Source organism: Dama dama, chromosome 1 (assembly GCF_033118175.1).
Source record: "Dama dama isolate Ldn47 chromosome 1, ASM3311817v1, whole genome shotgun sequence".
Taxonomy (NCBI): Eukaryota; Metazoa; Chordata; class Mammalia; order Artiodactyla; family Cervidae; genus Dama; species Dama dama.
In genome coordinates, this window is record NC_083681.1 from 43,049,858 (window position 1) to 43,071,406 (window position 21,549).

Consider the following 21,549-nt stretch of genomic DNA (forward strand, 5'->3'; position numbering starts at 1 on the left):
ATGTATAAACTTCTGGTTTGATTAAATACAATAACACTGTGAAAGTACTTTGTAGCTTTTAAGTCTTGTACATATTTTAGAAAGTTGTCTTAATGTTACTATTAGTTTCAGCCCTACTGTTCTTAAAGAATTGTAGATATCTCATTTTAAATGACAGTTTAAATGTACAAATACAGATGTGAAACTTGAGAAACAAATTGGGAATATAGTTTGACATTTGGGATAAATAAAAATTTCACATTAAGTGCTGAAAGACTGCGACTTTGTTGAGTATGCAGTAATTTTCCTGATACTCTGTCCTTCTAACTAAATTTTCTTTGTACTTCAGTGTAAGCAAAGGCATAAGGTGTGATGTCCTGCTATTTGAGAAGCTTATCAAAATCTTATCTGACAGTGAGAAAACAGATGTTATTTATCATTTCACTCTGTCAGAAACAAAATAAAATCTTAATAGGCCATTTATTCTAATGATTATTATAAGGAAATTATCGTGCTATATTAAATAACATAAACCCTTAAGCTATTAGAAGGAAATGGAATAATAAAAAATAATCCAAAAGAAGTCAAGAAAGAGAGAAAAGGAATCATGCAGCAGATGGGACAAATAGCAAATAATAAGATGGCAAATTTAAATTCAGATATATCAGTAATTATGTTACTTATAATATTGATAAATGTTTCAATTTAAAAAAAAAAGATAATCAGAATTTTTTAAGCTTTATGCTGCTTTTAAGGGCCATATCTAATATACAAGATTACAAAAAGGTTGAAAGTGAACAGAAAGAATACATCATGCAGAACCACGTTTTTATTTTTATTTTTATTTTTTTACTGTATTTTTTTTTAATTTTTTTTTTCATTTATTTTTATTAGTTGGAGGCTAATTACTTCACAACATTGCAGTGGGTTTTGTCATACATTGACATGAATCAGCCATGGAGTTACATGTATTCCCCATCCCGATCCCCCCTCCCACCTCCCTCTCCACCCGATTCCTCTGGGTCTTCTTAGTGCACCAGGCCCGAGCACTTGTCTCATGCATCCCACCTGGGCTGGTGATCTGTTTCACCCTAGATAATACACATGCTGTTCTCTCGAAACATCCCACCCTCGCCTTCTCCCACAGAGTCCAAAAGTCTGTTTTGTACATCTATGTCTCTTTTTCTGTTTTGCATATAGGGTTATTATTACCATCTTTCTAAGTTCCATATATATGTGTTAGTATGCTGTAATGTTCTTTATCTTTCTGGCTTACTTCACTCTGTATAATGGGCTCCAGTTTCATCCATCTCATTAGAACTGATTCAAATGAATTCTTTTTAACAGCTGAGTAATATTCCATGGTGTATATGTACCACAGCTTCCTTATCCATTCATCTGCTGATGGGCATCTAGGTTGCTTCCATGTCCTGGCTATTATGAACAGTGCTGCGATGAGCATTGAGGTGCACGTGTCTCTTTCAGATCTGGTTTCCTCAGTGTGTATGCCCAGCAGTGGGATTTCTGGGTTATATGGCAGTTCTATTTCCAGTTTTTTAAGGAATCTCCACACTGTTTTCCATAGTGGCTGTACTAGTTTGCATTCCCACCAACAGTGTAAGAGGGTTCCCTTTTCTCCACACCCTCTCCAGCATTTATTGCTTGTAGACTTTTGGATAGCAGCCATCCTGACTGGCGTGTAATGGTACCTCACTGTGGTTTTGATTTGCATTTCTCTAATAATGAGTGATGTTGAGCATCTTTTCATGTGTTTGTTAGCCATCTGTATGTCTTCTTTGGAGAAATGTCTGTTTAGTTCTTTGGCCCATTTTTTGATTGGGTCATTTATTTTTCTGGAATTGAGCTGCAGGAGTTGCTTGTATATTTTTGAGATTAATCCTTTGTCTGTTTCTTCATTTGCTATTATTTTCTCCCAATCTGAGGGCTGTCTTTTCACCTTGCTTATAGTTTCCTTTGTTGTGCAAAAGCTTTTAAGTTTCATTAGGTGCCATTTGTTTATTTTTGCTTTTATTTCCAATATTCTGGGAGGTGGGTCATAGAGGATCCTGCTGTGATTTATGTCGGAGAGTGTTTTGCCTATGTTCTCCTCTAGAGTTTTATAGTTTCTGGTCTTACATTTAGATCTTTAATCCATTTTGAGTTTACTTTTGTGTGTGGTGTTAGAAAGTGTTCTAGTTTCATTCTTTTACAAGTGGTTGACCAGTTTTCCCAGCACCACTTGGTAAAGAGGTTGTCTTTTTTCCATTGTATATCCTCGCCTCCTTTGTCGAAGATAACGTGTCCATCGGTTTGTGGATTTATCTCTGGGCTTTCTATTCTGTTCCATTGATCTATATTTCTGTCTTTGTGCCAGTACCATACTGTCTTGATGACTGTGGCTTTGTAGTAGAGCCTGAAGTCAGGCAGGTTGATTCCTCCAGTTCCATTCTTCTTTCTCAAGATTACTTTGGCTATTCAAGGTTTTTTGTATTTCCATACAAATTGTGAAATTATTTGTTCTAGTTCTGTGAAAAATACCGTTGGTAGCTTGATAGGGATTGCATTGAATCTATAGATTGCTTTGGGTAGAATAGCCATTTTGACAATATTTATTCTTCCAATCCATGAACATGGTATGTTTCTCCATCTGTTTGTGTCCTCTTTGATTTCTTTCATCAGTGTTTTATAGTTTTCTATGTATAGGTCTTTTGTTTCTTTAGGTAGATATACTCCTAAGTATTTTATTCTTTTTGTTGCAATGGTGAATGGTATTGTTTCCCTAATTTCTCTTTCTGTTTTCTCATTGTTAGTGTATAGGAATGCAAGGGATTTCTGTGTGTTAGTTTTATATCCTGCAACTTTACTATATTCATTGATTAGCTCTAGTAATTTTCTGGTAGAGTCTTTAGGGTTTTCTATGTAGAGGATCATGTCATCTGCAAACAGGGAGAGTTTCACTTCTTCTTTTCCTGTCTGGATTCCTTTTACTTCTTTTTCTGCTCTGATTGCTGTGGCCAAAACTTCCAAAACTATGTTGAATAGTAGTGGTGAGAGTGGGCACCCTTGTCTTGTTCCTGATTTCAGGGGAAATGCTTTCAATTTTTCACCATTGAGGGTAATGCTTGCTGTGGGTTTGTCATATATAGCTTTTATTATGTTGAGGTATGTTCCTTCTGTTCCTGCTTTCTGGAGAGTTTTAATCATAAATGGGTGTTGAATTTTGTCAAAGGCTTTCTCTGCATCTATTGAGATAATCATATGGGTTTTATCTTTCAATTTGTTAATGTGGTGTATTACATTGATTGATTTGCGGATATTAAAGAATCCTTGCATTCCTGGGATAAAGCCCATTTGGTCATGGTGTATGATTTTTTTAATATGTTGTTGGATTCTGTTTACTAGAATTTTGTTAAGGATTTTTGCATCTATGTTCATCAGTGATATTGGCCTGTAGTTTTCTTTTTTTGTGGCATCTTTGTCTGGTTTTGGAATGAGGGTGATGGTGGCCTCATAGAATGAGTTTGGAAGTTTACCTTCTGCAATTTTCTGGAAGAGTTTGAGTAAGATAGGTGTTAGCTCTTCTCTAAATTTTTGGTAGAATTCAGCTGTGAAGCCGTCTGGTCCTGGGCTTTTGTTTGCTGGAAGATTTCTGATTACAGTTTCGATTTCCTTGCTTGTGATGGCTCTGTTAAGATCTTCTATTTCTTCCTGGTTCAGTTTTGGAAAGTTATACTTTTCTAAGAATTTGTTCATTTCTTCCAAGTTGTCCATTTTATTGGCATAGAGCTGCTGGTAGTAGTCTCTTATGATCCTTTGTATTTCAGTGTTATCTGTTGTGATCTCTCCATTTCCATTTCTAATTTTGTTAATTTGGTTCTTCTCTGTTTCTTAATGAGTCTTGCTAATGGTTTGTCAATTTTGCTTATTTTTTCAAAAAACCAGCTTTTAGCTTTGTTGATTTTTGCTATGGTCTCTTTAGTTTCTTTTGCATTTATTTCTGCCCTAATTTTTAAGATTTCTTTCCTTCTACTAACCCTGGGGTTCATAATTTCTTCCTTTTCAAGTTGCTTTAGGTGTAGAGTTAGGTTATTTATTTGACTTTTTTCTTGTTTCTTGAGGTAAACCTGTAATGCTGTGAACCTTCCCCTTAGCACTGCTTTTACAGTGTCCCATAGGTTTTGGGTTGTTGTGTTTTCATTTTCATTCATTTCTATGCATATTTTGATTTCTTTTTTGATTTCTTCTATGATTTGTTGGTTATTCAGAAGTGTGTTATTTAGCCTCCATATGTTTGAATTTTTAACAATTTTTTTTCCTGTAATTGAGATCTAATCTTACTGCACTGTGGTCAGAAAAGATGACTGGAATGATTTCAGTTTTTTTGAATTTTCCAAGACTAGATTTATGGCCCAGGATGTGATCTATTCTGGAGAAGGCAGAACCACCTTTTTAAAATAAAGCTATTGTCAATATATAAATATTAAAATATATTTTAAAGTAAAATTTTACTAGCAATAAAAATGATGGCTCATAATGACAAAAGGTTCATTTCATTCAGAATTCATTATGACCAAGTGTAGTTTATTACAAGAATACTAAACTTGCTTAACAATTGAAAATTAATCAGCAGAGTTCACCACATTAAAAGAATTACAAACTATTTTAAGTTCATTGTATACAGAAAAGCATTTTATAAAGTATAATATATACTTATGAGTTTTTACAAAAAACCTTGAGCAGATTGGAAATACAGGGAGAGCTTCTTAATTTCCTAAGTGTCTAAAAAATATGTCCTGCAGCAAAAATTACTTAATGGTAAAATATTGAAAATTTGTACTCTGAGATCAGGACCAAAATGCCCACTATCACCACTCCTAGTCAGTGTTGTACTAGAGGTCTTAGTAAGTACAAAAAGATTAGAAAACTAAATAATAAAAGAAAGATTGAAAGGAAAGAAATAAAACTGCTTTTCACAGATGATCTGATTATACAGATAGAAAAACTGAGGTACTCAACTGATAAACTTATTATATTAAGAAGCAAATTTTCAAGGTTATTATAAAAAATCAGTCATATATATACACCAAAAACAAATAATTAAAAGATGAAATTTTAAATGATGTTATTTTGATACTTTTAAAGTAGCACTAAAAAACATTATTAAACACTTGGGACTAATAGAAGATGTATAAAATCTCTACATGGTACAGTCAAAACAGTATTAAGGATCGCAAATAAATAGATATTTAATGTTCTTGGACTAAAATATTCAGTACTCTAAAGCTGTGATTTCTCCAGACATTGACCTATAGAGTCAACACAATCCCAATCAAAATCCCAGCAAAATGTTTGTAGAAATTGAAAAGATGATTCGAAGAATTACATTAAAATGCAAAAGGCCAGAAGTAGCAGGATCATCTTATAGAATAATATTACAGGATATCAAGACTTTATATAAAGCTACAGTAATTAAGGCAGTATGGAATGTTCACAGGAATAGACAAATAGACCACTGGAGCAAAATAGGGAATATAGAAGAATCTCAACATATGAGAACACTTGGCTTAAGATAAAGATAACATTTAAAAACAGTAGATAAAAGATATTTTTTCAATATATGATGCTGGATATCTATACAAGGAAAAAATTAATTTTGACCTCTACCTTACACTGCACAGGCAAAAATCAATTCCCACTGATCTGTAGAGCTACATGATCTACATGAAAAAGGTTAAAATTTTAAATAAAGCTTCTAGAAGATATTTCTTAAGACAGGAAAAACACTATCCATAAAGTAAAAGATTGATAAATTAAGAAGTTTTATATATCAGAAGACATCATTAGGGGAATAAAAAGGCAATAACCAAAGGCAGAGGATGTCCTCTTTTGTGAAGACATCCTAGTGGGCAATAAATATCTAAAAAGATGTTTATGTCCCTCTTGGCATAACTGATGCCATCGGGCCCTAACAGTTTCTCCTGTCTTTTCGCTGACCCTGCCCAACACTGTACTATCCAGTGAATCACTTCTCTGTCGTCAAGAGCTTTGTAGTCAATAGATATTGTTTAATGCTAATTAGGACCAGGTAGTCTGTATGCTCTGTTAGTTCCCAAATAATGATGAAAACCTTCCCTGAAGTATTCCCAGGGCCCTTGAGACTAGTGACCTATTATTCTTAACTTGGGAATGCACATCCTGTTTCCAAGCACCTACCACCATACCCTAGGTTGACTATAAAACTGTCCTATGGCCCCTCAATGGCTCAGAGTATAGTAGCGAATGTTTCCTGATCATTATCCACTGATAGATCCCACCCTGTGAGTAAGTTACCCTCTAATGAACTGATCCATTTTATTATAATATATATATATGTAATATTTACTAATGGAGCTGCCTGCCTCATGCTTTACTCTCAAGATGCCTTCTCAATTTGGTAGATACCTTTAGTTCCCTCCATTTTCTAACAGTGCTTATCTTATTAGTCTTCAGATAAATACAAATTAAAGTCCCGTTGAGACAACTTCATACCTGCAAAAATGGCTAAAATTTAAAAGACCAACAGTACACAATGCTAGTAAAAAATGTTGAGCAAGTAGAACTCTTTATGGCTAGTGTAACTGTAAATTGGTTAAACAACTTTAGAAAGTTCCCTGACAGCATCTACTACACTCCTAGACATGTACTGAACATGTACACAATCTGTTACGTATTTCTTGGAAAGTCTACTCCATCTGGGAAAGCATATATATTCCCAAAAAACAACTACAAAAATGTTCATGGCAACATGTTTCTTATATAGTCAAAAACTAGAAAAACTACAAGAATGTTCATGGCAACTTGTTTCTTATATAGTCAAAAACTAGAAACTACTCAAAATCAACAATAAAAGGATTAGATAAATAATATAGTCACATAGTGAGATAATATACAGCAACAGTCCCCTACCTTTTTGGCAACAGGGACCAGTTTCATGGACCTGCAGGGGGAGGTCAGTGTGGGGGTTTAGCATGGTCCAAGCACATTACATTTATTATGTGTTCTGTTTCTAATCTCATGCCACCTCTGATCTGAGAGGAGGTACTGATCTATAGCCCAGAGGTTGGGGACCCCAGCTCTACAACAACGAAAATGAACAGACTACAGTTGCATGCAATAGCATGGATGGGTCTCATAAACATACTGTTGAGAAAAAGAAGCCAGACACAAATAAATTCTATTTGTTCCTTTTTTGTAAAATTAAAAAAACAGGCAAAACTCATCCATGTTGTTAGCAGTCAAGGATGTTTGGTGATAATCTTTGGAGGAGGAAAAGGGAGAAACACTGTTTGGGAGGTGACACCAAGGGGTTTTTTGGATGCTGGTAATGGCCCTTTTCTTGACCTAGGTGCTAATGATATGAATTTCTTTTTGTGTTCATTCATGTATGTTTCAGGCCATTTGTATATGTGTTATTCTTTGATTAGAAGTTTCCACCTTCCAGAGTGAGTGAAGGTCGCTCAGTTGTGTCTGACTCTTTGCGACCCCATTGACTACAGTCCATGGAATTCTCCAGGCCAGAATACTGGAGTGGTTAGCTTTTCCCTTCTCCAGAGGATCTTCCCAACCCAGGGATCAAACCCAGGTCTCCCGCATTGCAGGCAGATTCTTTACCAGCTGAGCCACAAGAGAAACCCAAGAATACTGGGGTGGGTAGCCTATCCCTTCTCCAGCAGATCTTCCTGACCCAGGAATCGAACCAGGGTCTCCTGCATTGCAGGTGGATTCTTTTACCAACTGAGTTGTGAGAGAAGCCCTAAAAGTTTCCACAGCAGCCCAGTCTACCTCAAGGCTTCCTCTGGTACCCATGGCTGGTGGCTCTAAGTAGTGGTAGTAGAATAGGGTGGGTGGCAGGATAAATGGATATATCTTTCATGCTAAATGACACTGGTCCTGAGAGTAGCCTCTGCTGGCCTTCAGGCTCTACGCTTTTTACCCTAGCACCAGTGGTTATCCAGCCGTCATTCAGGCCCATGCCTGGAAAGTCTTAGATCCTGTGTGTAGCAGAACGTGGTCTGTGGTGCTAATGCCAAGGAAGGAAGGGACGGGGGAATGGGGTAGAGGAGTGTGTTGGTTCTTTCCCAGTTACTGAAACAGTATCAAAAGCTGTTAAGCATTACTCTCTTATCTGATACACAAAATCACTATAGTATCTAGAACCAGAAGGGGTAATAAACAGATACTAAAGTGGAGTTAAAAGGAGAAAGCCTTTGCTGTACATTTGAAACTAACACAAAATTGTAAATCAACTGTACTGCAATTTAAAAAAGAAAAGAAACATAGGACCCTAATAATGGAACTGCTTTTCGAGTCTTCATGAATGATTATGTCTATAGCTATGACACTTTATCAGTTTGTGGTATTAGAAAAAGACAGCCTGTAAACCTGAAGCACGAAAGTGCTAGGCTTCCAGGGAATCTCTGGGTAAATGAGAGAAATAAAATTGGCATTCACTAATCACTAAAGGTTATATAACCATATACTGGGTTTTCTCTCCCTGCTCTCAGCACTGACTTATAACAAGATAAGGGATTAAAAGTCTGGAAGTGATTGATTGCACAGTATTGTGACAATGTCAGTGATTTGTGGACTGAAAATGGTTAACATGTTAAGTTTCATGTTAGATACAGTTTACCACAATTCTAAAAAAAAATCACACACACACAAAAGACATGGGATTAGAGGTTAGGAGGTTATTAACAAGGAATCTCTTTAATATTTCCAAATAAACTAAAGAGCTGCTTTGAAGGCTGCCTGTCTTCTTGTACTTATCTATAAAAACAAGATAAATAAGTTTTTATCTATCTTGTCTGTTTTTAATTTTCCCAGCATCATATCCTGTAACTTTACGAGCTAATCTTTTTTTTAAATTATCAACATGTAGTGTTAATAAAATATTTACACTCACTTGACATTTGAACATATTGTTTTCATACCAAAAGTCATTTGGTTTTGATTTTTAATCCTTTCACCATCTCTGGCATTCTAAATGTTAGTGTACTTTATCCTCTGTTGTCTTTTCAATAATCCAAGGAGTTGACAGTTTGATTTGTCATTCTCATAAAGTTGACATTAATACATTAATCTTGCAATCTTTATTCAAGTTGTATATAAGGCAAGGGAAATCTTGTTTAATGGAGGCCTTTTTAATAATTCTGTATGACATTTTTAATTTTTACACTTAACGTTACTCAGCAAAAGCTTGCAGTATCACTGAAGAAGGCTTATTTAAAAAAAAAAAAAAGATTAGTAGATGAATTAGTTGTTTTCACTGTCTAGGCCTTTTCTTCTCAACCCCTAAAGAAGTGAATTGTTTCATGTTTGAAATATATGTCTTATCTCTCCACCAATGTTTCTGAGTCTTAGAAAATTACTGTGAACTTATGAAATTCATATTCTTGTATTCTTTCTCTCCCCATTTCTTTTTTCTTCTCCTCCCCCCACCCTGCCTTACCCACCCAAATCATTCTGTTTCTCCTTTCCATCTCCCTGAAGCTATCCTGGCCTTTTAGTTGTACCTCAAGCTGTACAGGACAATAGTTTACCAAGAGTAGCCCGCTGCTATCGACATAACCGCCTGCCTGTTGTATGTTGGAGAAACTCAAGAAGCAGTACCCTGCTCCTCCGATCTGGAGGATTCCATGGGAAGGGAGTGGTTGGCCTTTTCAAGTCTCAGAACTCCCCTCAGGCAGGTAAGCAACTCTACAGCACTATTCTGATCCTTCCACTTCTGGATATTCTAAAAATTAAGGAAGTAAACTCCAGGAATGCTAGTTGTACCCTTTCCATCAAGCCTCTCACACGTGGACTTTTCCAGTGTGCTGTGTACAGTCTGTACCGTTTAAGAGCAGGGGTTGACAGTGTGGGGTTCTGCCTTGAGTTTGACATCTTGCTTAATATGTCTGTCTATATTTGAATTTTAATAGAAATTAACATAGTAAAGTCTTTGGTTCTAGGCTGTTTTCATTTCAGCAAACCAGAGTATCCACAAATGGAAACAGATAATAATAATTGTTTTCTTTTTTGGGGGGAAGCATTCAGATATATTTAATAACTTCAGAAGTAAATAGGTATTCTGTCCTATGTGATATATGACATCGTATCTCATTCCTACATGTCACATGCACACACACACACACACATAAAAGTCAGCAACTACTGACCAATATCCTGGCTTTGGAGCAAGCACTCAAACGGAAAGGTTTTTAGGAAGCTAGGGGCTGGTCAACGTAAGAAAAAACGTATCCTAAGTGCGGTGCCCTTTCTCTGAGGACACTTCTGAGCACTGCGTTTGAGGTCTGCGGTCAGTCAGGAGCGATATTTTGCTAACCTTTCTCATAACCTGTAGCTTAAAACAGATGCTCAAAAAATTTAACCAAGGACCTCTCAGATACCAGATTCAATTTAGGAATGACTTCCCTCTTTGGAAATGAGCAAACTCAAGTTCAGTGGTTCAGTAGGTAGAACCAGGTGCTTTTTGATTTGTTTTCTTTATTCTCATCCATTCCTTCCTGAAAGTTCAAAGTTGGCCAGCATGTCTTTGATCGTTCAGTTGACTGAGGACATTATACACACAGTGCTATATTATTGGCTTCCCTTATGACTCAGACAGTGAAAAATCAGCCTGCAATGCAAGAGACCGAGGTTTGATCCCTGGGTCGTGAAGATCCCCTGGAGAAGGGAATGGCAACCCACTCCAATATTCTTGCCTGGAGAATCCCATGGACAGAGGAGCCTGGTGGGCTATATTGTTATTGTTATTCCACTTGGCACGGAGTCTCAACATACGTATATTGAAGGCAGTTGGCTTTTAACTTTTTCTGCCCTAAGGAATCTTCTCAAGCCACATAATGGGGATGATAGAACATAGCATATGTAGATTACATAAAGTGAGTGAATAATCTCAGGAGCGTTATTATGAGCATATCACTGAGCTTTTAGTTGGAAAACTTGAAATTGTCTTATTCCACTCATTTCTGATTTTTCAGTATAATATAAATTTATTGTTTTTTATAGTTTTTGAACTCACACATTTGCTCACATTTCAGTATCTGAAATGGGAATGTGACTTACAGTTCATGTGATCAGAAAGGATTCTGTCTTGGCTTAAATGGCAGTTATTTAAGTCTCATTAAATAAAATAGTAGTACATCTTATAATTAATGGCATCTTAGAGTTTATAAAATATGATGGCACTTTAAAGTTGATAAAATATAAGATAGTAATGCTAATTATTTATTTCCTAGTCATGTTGTAAGAAAATTTGTTATTATCTGTTGTTCTAGTCAGTCCCCTCCCAATACCACTTTAGAGTACCTGGGCCATTTTCTGCGATTCTGTTTTATTCCACACAAGCCAGGCTCAGACTTGCTCCAACCAGAATTACTCTCACTGTTGTTTCCATCTGTGCGTACTTTCTGATCCTGTTTTAGAAGGACCAGGGAATTGAGCAGTAGCTGCTCTATGTCCTCCTCTTCCTGCACTCTTCCCACAACAACCCACTACAAGTTCATGTTCCCTGTTAGGCCAATGTGACAGAATTGGAATACAGTTACTGGTATTGGGAAGTCTCACTTCTGCTCATTCTGGGATGCTGAGGGAACTCACTCCATCCTCTGCTCCCGAACAGAAGCATGGGTCATCAAGGAAGTGTTGTCTTTTGTGTATCTTTATTTTGAGTTGGTTGGATAGTGAAAAACTATACCTGTACTTGGGAGGACAACTGTGTGCTGGCTTTTCAGGCCTGGGCTCTTTCAGGGAGGATGATGAGGCAATCTGGAAGTAGATGTTGGTAAAACCATTATCATCGGAGGATTAGCCATTTAAGTTTGGAGTTTTAAGTGGGGCTGGTTTTTATATTTGGGTGTGGTAACTGGAAGACCATATATGGAAGGAATAAGCATATGTATATAGAGAGAGCCTGTTTTATTAATATAGAAATGGTTTTACTTAATATCCTTTCCTTTTATAGCTCCTACCTCCTCTTTAGAATCTTCCAGTAGCATAGAACAAGAAAAGTACTTGCAAGCATTACTGAGTGCAGTTTCTGTCCATCAGAAACTCAGTGGCAATAACCCTGTTACTGTCAGGCCAACACTTGCTCTGTCTCCAGGTAAGATTTGACATAATGCGTTTCTTTTTGACAACTGTGAAAAGGTCACATTCATTCCTCGGTTAGCCTCTTTAGTTATTCTCATTGTTCTGTCAACATGACCCCTTAATGTTTTACCTTATGGTGCTGTAACTTTAGCTTTTATCAGGGTACCACTATAAATTTCTAGTAAATAGTAACCAAATTTAGAGATTCAGTTAGTTCCTTTTAAAAAGAGTAGTAGGAGAGGTGGTAGGAAATACAAAGTGATGTGAGGTTTTTTTTTTTTCTGAAATCTGTTTTACACAAAGTTTGAAATATCAGTATTAGAGTTGAATATGTAAGTTGAACATGTTTACTGAATGTATATTTATTAAAATCATCATGTATAAGTTTGAAATTCCTGAAATTTCTGTGGCCTTTTATGATTTGCAGTATAGTTTGTTTTCACTAGATTTGGATGAAGCCATTAAGACTTGTACTAATATTCTGTTTCAGTTATCATGTGATGGAACCCCAAAGGGTTCATGTAGAGGTAACCCTAATGTGTTAGACACAGGAGCATGTGACTTGAGAAGTTGGTCTCCTTGGCTTAATCAGCTATTTGAATTAGCTCAACATAAGCAGAAAGTGGCTTTTCTTGTAAAGTAACACCATGCATGCCTTGCTTCATTTATCATTCAATTCTCTGATTGCACTTGCCAAACCTAACTCTATAATCTTGCAGATGTGTGTATCTCTGAGGAAATAGTAACAGTGCCTTGTTATCTCTATTAAAGCTTTGGGTACTTAAAAAGTACAATGTTTGGCAGCAATTAGACATGCTACACATGAAGATAACTTTTTGTCATTTGAGTAATGTTAACCCCAACGACATGGTTTTTGTTCTTCTTTTTGGCTGACTTTAGGGACTGAAAGGAGGACTTCAAGAATGTCCACTGTGCTTAAGCAGGTAGTGCCAGGACATTTGGATGTAAACCCATCCAATAGCTTTGCTCGAGGAGGTTAGTAAGACTGATTTTATAACTGAGCCCTGATACAACCTTAAAAGCAGAAAATTTTTTTCTAGATAGTGATACTTTAAATCAACTAATGATGATTAAATTTATTTTTAATCACCCCTTTTGAAATGAGTGATCAAATGTATTACTAGCATGGTGACAGATGAGTTTAGCCTCATGGAACAAGAGGTATAATAATTGCTGAAATCTTACATACTGATGAGTTTGGGAGCACGGGATGGGGAGGGGAGCGGAGCGTGTCTAAATGGTGACTCAGCCCTGGCAGCATTCCATGATGCTTCAAGTATGCAGGGTAGAAAGGCTGAGCACAGAAGCATAAACAGCTAGGGTGATGTGAGCCCAGACTCAAAGGCTGTGCCTCCAATGCCTGTTATTTTTACTCTTGTTCTCTGAAGTGCTAGTTTGAGGAATAAGAGACAATAGTTCAGAATCAACATAAAGACTCTATTTTACAAAATTCACTTGTTTCCCTTTTGAAAGCCAAGATTATTATGCACATCTCCTGACAATCATACTGATTCTTTAGATACTTTTTTTTCCTTCTTCATCAAAACTTAAGAGCTTTCACCCTTCAGTTATCTTCCTAATCAGGCCTTAACATCATTGTATTAGTTTGTTCAGGCTACTGCAACAAAACGCCACACACTGTGTGGCTTCAACAACTATTGTCTGGAAGCTAGACGTTCAGAGTCAAGATATTATCAGGGTTGTCTTCTTCTGAGGGCCATGAGGAATAATCTGTTCTGTGCCTTTCCCCTAGCTTCTGATGGTTTGCTGGCAATTTTTGGCATCCCTTAGTTTGTAGAAGCATCAGCCATATCTCTGCCTTCATCTTTACATGACATCCCTGTGCGGCTGTCTCCAAATTTCCCCTTTTACAAGGACACCAATCACACTGAATTAGGGGCCCACCCCACTGAAGTGTGACCTCATCTTAACTAATTACGTCTGCAGTGACCCTATTTCTAAATGAGGTCACATTTTCTGAGGTGCTAGGGGTTAGGATGACAACAGAAGAATTTTGACGGGGTGGGAGGCACACAGTTTGACCCATAACAATTATATGTAGTTTTTTCCTGAACTTTTAAAATACTTGTTGTTTTAAAGTTTAAGATACAATCTTCAGTATTCTCATCATTTCTTTCTTGGTGAGTTTGAACTAAAAGATAGTACAGTGTATTTCTCCTAAGGTTTCTGGTATTTCTGTTGCCAGGAACTGCTGTCGGGATTTGGTTCAAAGCTGCAGTTCTCTTATTTCTTTATTTGCCATCTGAAAGCTTATATTAGCAGGCATGTCAGCACCTTTTCCCTTTAACTTTTAGTAGAATGCAACTTCTTGCATCTCTCTAGTTGAAACCCTCCCATGCCCACCCTACTCTTGATTTTTGTCTTTGTAAACTTCATCAACAGCACATTATCTATTCCTCCACTTGGCCAGGTGACCTGTAGTATAAATTTTAGGTATAAAACTGTCTCTATTTCTGTGTTGGTACCTAAGGCTCAAGGATGTTCACCAATATGTTTCAACTACAGTATCTTTTCTTTTTTTATATTGGCCGCAGGCTCATGGCTTTTTTTATGCGAGGGAATCCCCACTAGTGGTTACATTCTAATCATGAGTCCTTTCTTTGCTATTCTCAAATGTACCTGGAAAGCTGTATTTACATCTTAGGGTTAAATTCTATTTGTTTGTGACTCTTTCTATGCATAATGAGGCCATAATTATTATGATCCGCTTCCCAAATATTTTCTCCTAAAAATTACTGTAAACTTGATGTGTTTCCTTATGACAGATTTTTTGCTCCTAAGCAGGTCCATCTCTTAATTCTTCTTTCCCAAAGCCTCCACATCTCCCAAGGTCCCAGTGATTAACTGGAAGATGAAATGTGGCTGCTTCCTGACACCTTAAACTTCTGTGTCCCTCGAGCTGCTTTCCTTTGCCTTTTCTGATAGCATCATCCCTCCTCATATAGTGAAGCAGGAATGGACTGGGACAAGCTTGGGAAATCTCAGAAGATTTCCTGTTAACATGAACATGGCAGGCAGACTCACACTCAGATTGGCCAGGGCATGACTACATGTAGACAACTTGCAAGCCTTGCCATTAGTTCATTTCCTTGTTCCCATCCTCAAGTATTGAGTCTTCATTTTTCAGAGAGCTAGGTACCACTTCACCAGCAGTTCCTCATTTACCTTATGTGGAAAGAGCCTCCTATCTTGAAATCTCCCTACCAACCTTCTCCTTTTTTCTATTTTCACTGTTTTTCCATTCCTTTTCATTGTCATAGAATCTTAGTTCCTGGTTTCCTTCTTATGCTCTCTCCACTGTGCCTCTTACCTACCCTGATGAATGAGGGTTTGGACTGACCTCCACCTTCTCCTTCACCCTTTTGCAGTCAGGGTGGTCACTTAGCATTGAGCATGCATGTTGAAGAGTTCCTAAGATGGGAGAAGCAACCTTTTTGATGCAAGAACCAGTTAAGAAAAAATGAAGATGTGAATAGATAACATTGCTTTTCATTTAAAATGACAGTAGGTTTTGCGCCCTGTGAGCCAAATGAAGATATTTGCAACTTGGATAAATTATCTTGTGTAGAAAAATGCCATGAGAAAATCTGCCTCTTAAACATAAAAATGAATTCAGTTCAGTTCAGTCACTCAGTTGTGTCCGACTCTTTCTGACCCCATGAATCGCAGCACACCAGGCCTCCCTGTCCATCACCAACTCCCAGAGTTTACTCAAACTCATGCCCATCGAATCAGTGATGCCATCCAGCCATCTCATCCTCTGTTGTCCCCTTCTCCTCCTGCCCCCAGTCCCTCCCAGCATCAGGGTCTTTTCCAATGAGTCAACTCTTCGCATGAGGTGGCCAAAGTATTGGAGCTTCAGCTTCAGCATCAGTCCCTCCAATGAACACCCAGGACTGATCTCCTTCAGGATGGACTGGTTGGATCTCCTTGCAGTCCAAGGGATTCTCAAGAGCCTCTTCTCCAACACCACAGTTCAAAAGCCTCAATTTTTCGGCGCTCAGCTTTCTTCACAGTCCAACTCTCACATCCATACACAACCACTGGAAAAACCTTAGCCTTAACCAGGCGGACCTTTGTTGGCAAAGTAATGTCTCTGCTTTTTAATATGCTATCTAGCTTGGTCATAACTTTCCTTCCAAGGAGTAAGCGTCTTTTAATTTCATGGCTGCAGTCACTATCCGCAGTGATTTGGAGCCCAAAAAAATAAAATCTGACACTGTTTCCACTGTCTCCCCATCTATTTCCCATGAGGTGATGGGACCAGATGCCATGATCTCAGGACCACAGTAGTGTCTAACTCAATGAAACTAACCGAAGACGGTCGGGTCATGGTGGAGAGGTCTGACAGAATGTGATCCACTGGAGAAGGGAATGGCAAACCACTTCAGTATTCTTGCCTTGAGAACCCCATGAACAATATGAGAAGGCAAAGTGATAGGATACTGAAAGAAGAACTCCCCAGGTCGGTAGGTGCCCAATATGCTACTGGAGATCAGTGGAGAAATAACTCCAGAAAGAATGAAGGGATGGAGCCAAAGCAAAAACAATACCCAGTTGTGGATGGGACTGGTGATAGAAGCAAGGTCCGATGCTGTAAAGAGCAATATTGCCTAGGAATCTGGAATGTTAGGACCATGGATCAAGGCAAATTGGAAGTGGTCAAACAGGAGATGGCAAGAGTGAATGTCGACATTCTAGGAATCAGTGAACTAAAATGAACTGGAATGGGTGAATTTAACTCAGATGAACATTATATCTACTACTGTGGGCAGGAATCCCTTAGAAGAAATGGAGTAGCCATCATAGTCAACAAGAGAGTCCGAAATGCAGTACTTGGATGCAATCTCAAAAATGACAGAATGATCTCTGTTCGTTTCCAAGGCAAACCATTCAATATCACGGTAATCCAAGCCTATGCCCCAACTAGTAATGCTGAAGAAGCTGAAGTTGAACGGTTCTATGAAGACCTACAAGACCTTTTAGAACTAACACCCAAAAAAGATGTCCTTTTCATTATAGGGGACTGGAATGCACAAGTAGGAAGTCAAGAAACACCTGGAGTAACAGGCAAATTTGGCCTTGGAGTACAGAATGAAGCAGGGCAAAGGCTAATAGAGTTTTGCCAAGAGAATGCACTGGTCATAGCAAACACCCTCTTCCAACAAGAGAAGAGAAGACTCTACACATGGACATCACCAGATGGTCAACACTGAAATCAGATTGATTATATTCTTTGCAGCCAAAGATGGAGAAGCTCTATACAGTCAGCAAAAACAAGACCAGGAGCTGACTGTGGCTCAGATCATGAACTCCTTACTGCCAAATTCAGATTTAAACTGAAGAAAGTAGGGAAAACCACTAGACCATTCAGGTATGATCTAAGTCAAATCCCTTATGACTATACAGTGGAAGTGAGAAATAGATTTAAGGGACTAGATCTGATAGGCAGAGAGCCTGATGAACTATGGACGGAGGTTCGTGACATTGTACAGGAGACAGGGATAAAGACCATCCCATGGAAAAGAAAAATGAAATAGCTGGGTGTATTTGAGAAGTAGCCACATGGAGGAAAATTTTTAAATTTTTCCTCCTTTACATTTCCACTGCCTTTAAGTTTCTCAGCAGTGTTATTTTATCCTTGAAATAACCTTCAGGACAGGTGTTTCAAGAGACTTTGAGAGATGACATGACCTAGCCAAGATCACTTAGCAAATAAGAGCAGAACCGGGCCTAGGATTAATTCAGTCCATTTCAGTGCAGCACTCCCTGAATGTAACTTACGCCTCATGCATTTTGCTAGGCATAAGGTTACATTGATAAATATAGTACGCTGTCCCCACATCCAACCCTAGTATCTCTTCTCCTTCTTTCCTTGCTTTGTTCTGAACAGAGTAGAGAGAATAATACCATTGCTCAGGAAACTCTCACGCTCTGAACAACACTGCATTCCCATGGGTGGGATGAACTAGACCACTTCTTCCCTGAAGCAACCTTTATCCAGACCCTCCTGGACAGATCCAGGGCCACATGGTTGCTTAGGTAACAAGACACTAAGAGTTTGGTTCAGTTACATTCAGGTTCAAACTGCAGTCCTACCACTTAGTGTATGATAGTAAGCAACTTAGGAAACCTCTTCATTTTCAGTGTCCTTATCTGTAAAATGGAGATAATAGTAATTTAGCTTTCAAGTGGTTATAATGAATGAATGAAATATATGTAAAGCGCTTAACTTAGTAACTGGCTCATTATTAATAGGAGCTCAGTGAATGTCAGTTCCATTTTTATTGTCATTATCATTTCTTAATACTCTACTGAAATGGGAGGGAAGTCTATATTTGAATGTAAATTGCCTTAAGTCGGGTTGCTCCTCACTGGCAAAAGGCAAGCAGATAAAGGAAATGTGCCAAAAAAAAAAGAAATGTGCCTTAGGCCTAGACCAATAACTTTCAATTTTTTTTGATCACGGCTTATGGATATAAAATGTATTTCTTACTGTATGTATACATATACATTTGTATATGTATGCAAAATGTATATAGACTATAACAAAAGTTTCACAAAACAATATTCATCTATATACCACAAGCAGTGCACATACCTTTTTTCCGTTCTAATCTGTTTCACGTCTTTAAAAATACAGTTTGACCTTCTAAAATCATTTCACAAACCACTAAGGAGGACTCTGCAGTTTGGAAACACACACCTCCAGGTTGGTGTTAACATGCTCAGGACACGTATTTGACACCTGAGAATCACTTAGGAAAATAAGTAGACCTCACCACCAGTACCTAGTGTCATACCTTTGGGTAACATGATTGCCAGATGGAATTATGGTTGTTTAAGTCCTGTGTTGGCCCTATATCAGTACAGGCTGTTTTCTCATTGCTGATTTTCTGCTCGGTGATAAATACCTGGCAGTTTTTCGTTAATGAGGCTCTGTTTGAGAAAGTACTTAATTATTTTAAAGTGTAATATCCCTTTTATTCTTTCAGGGCAAATAACTGAGTTCAGGATATAGTAGAGAACCACAGCAGCTCACATGTATCAATTTTCAAAAAAAAACACAATCAACAAATGTTTGCAGTACCTACATTTCAGGCTCTTAGCATGGAGATAAGACTATGTGTGAGGAATTCCCTGACAGTCCAGTGGCTAGGGCTCTGTGCTTTCACAGCTGAGAGCCCAGGTTCAGTCCCTGATTGGGGACCTAAGGTCCCACAAGACGCATGGCACAGCTAGCAACAACAAAGACGAAATGTGATTAGGTCTCTGCCCTTTGGAACACACAGTCAAGTAGAATAAGATGTGCAAATAATCACAGTGTGCTATGGGATCAGAGTTCAAATAGAGCTCTCTACAACTCTAGGGACAGTCAGGAATGCTTTTCAGAGTTTACATTGTTCCTGGATCTTAAGGAATAAGGAGTTTGTCAGGTAAAGAAATGGGAGAGGTCATTCTAGGCTGAGGGACTAGCGTAATAAAATGATATATTTAGAGAACAATATCTCAAAATCAGGGAACCAACCACTCAGGCGTCACTATAAGGAAGCACTGACTGATCTGTATTTCAGTACGAAAGCTCGGAACCTTGACAGAAAGGAGACTAGCAGGCTCGCACACGGGAGGCCTGTGCCTTTTCCAGGTCTTTGTTCTGTCTTGTAGCAGCATTTTCTGTGTACCATCAGCCAGCACCTCTGCAGCCCTGAGCTTTCTGACTTCTTTTGGCTACTGAAACCCTTCATTTCCTGTTTCCACAAGAGTGAGGCAGAAATGAAAGATCATGTCTGAGGATTTTTCTTTTATCAAATTATGTCGTATTTTATGCAGTTTTGAAATAGATAGCTTAATTATCCTGCCATTAATGTTTTCAATCCTTAGTAAGTACAGAATCCTTTTCCTTAAGTGACTTGAGCAGTTCTTTTGCTCAGGAAAGAATATAACTGTGACTTACTTCTCACCATGTATGTTATTACCAGGTAAAGTTTGCCACAGTCACGAAGCACTTTCTATCAGAAAAAAAAAATTACTCAAATTACAAAAGTATTATCTTTGATACTACCTATCATTTTGGTGCAAGTAGGGATTTTAGGAGAAGTCATTATGTCAGCCATCACAAGCTATATTTTTTGTGGCATTGGGTATTGTCACAGGATCATAAATTTTTGCTGTACATAACTATCGGCTTACGGAAAATAAATGGAATTTCCAAGTGAAAAGAGAAAAAAGAAGATAGTGTGGCAATGCTTACTGCTCTACTGCAAAAACATGCCCTTTGTTATTCCAAATGGTTGGTAGAGCTTCACTCCTGATATGATGACCTTGCTCAAAGAATAAACATGTTTTTATAGCAACTCGTATTTGCGAATCAGTCAGCCTCATTAAGTACCAGGACCAATGTATTCCTAACATTCACCCCCTCCCCAAATTCCTTAATTTTATTATAAAAACTTGTTTCTCACCAAATGACAACCTCTAAAAGCTTATTCCATTTGGTATAATTTTTTAGTGGCACTCTTTGCTGTGCTGTCCATTTCATTGTGCTTATAATATTTATAAACAAGTGCTGAAGTTTCATTTAACAGACACTCAGTTCATCTTTTTGTGTGATTGTTTATTTGTTAATCAAATAAGCTTTTTATTTGTTAATCAAATCTTCCGCTTTTATTATATTTACATTTTCCCTATTGTTAATTTAATTTTTAAAATTAACCTGTTCTTCTCTTATGCAATTTGCTCTGATGTTTGCTGCTATGTACATTTCATTCCTCCTTCCTTCTTTAATCTTACCTACCAGTGCATGGGTACAGAGATAAATGTTTTACTCAGTCCAATCCCAAATCTTCAGCTAAGGGAAGAGTCCATAATCAAGGTACTGTATTATTTGTCCTGATGTATCACTGTTTTTAACCATCTTCATATGAAGGCATATGTTACAAGTGAATTTTTTCACATTTGTTTGTCAAATCATTTTCTTTATTCTCATCCACATTCTGAATTTCCTCTGTGACTTCATTTACAAAAAAATTAACGCTTGTCATAGTATCTAAGAAAACTCATAGGTTATAATAGATTCATCCATGTTAAGCAGAAATTGCAAAACCTTTTCTTGAGAACTCTGACCCTATAGATGCTTATAAAGAGAGAAGCAGATGTGACATTAATCATGGTGACTTCTGGTCACCTAGAAACATGGCTTGATTTAATATTTGTCAAAGATTAATTTCTCAAAGAGCTAAAGAAGGCACTTTAGGGAAGCAGTAGCAGTGTTATGTACCCCTGTGACTCCATCACCAGCCTGACACCACAGTCTATGGGCATTTCTAAGGACCTCTGTCAAATTCGAGATGTATTATATGCCTTTGTGTTTAAATATTTAATATTTGATGGTCT

General features: G+C 37.6%; 1 protein-coding gene across 6 annotated transcripts in view; it reads left to right on the top strand.

Moving 5' to 3' along the window:
* SBF2 (SET binding factor 2) overlaps positions 1–21,549 on the top strand; it is a 489,641-nt gene that overhangs the window by 424,161 nt on the left and 43,931 nt on the right. For 4 of the 6 annotated variants that reach the window (XM_061147798.1, XM_061147803.1, XM_061147802.1 and 1 more), the window contains 3 exons: positions 9,511–9,707; positions 11,987–12,127; positions 13,015–13,110. In XM_061147798.1, the coding sequence (XP_061003781.1) occupies positions 9,511–9,707; positions 11,987–12,127; positions 13,015–13,110 (434 nt within the window). The remainder of the gene's footprint in view (positions 1–9,510; positions 9,708–11,986; positions 12,128–13,014; positions 13,111–21,549) is intronic. The other 2 variants (XM_061147799.1, XM_061147804.1) reach the window with 1 other exon arrangement.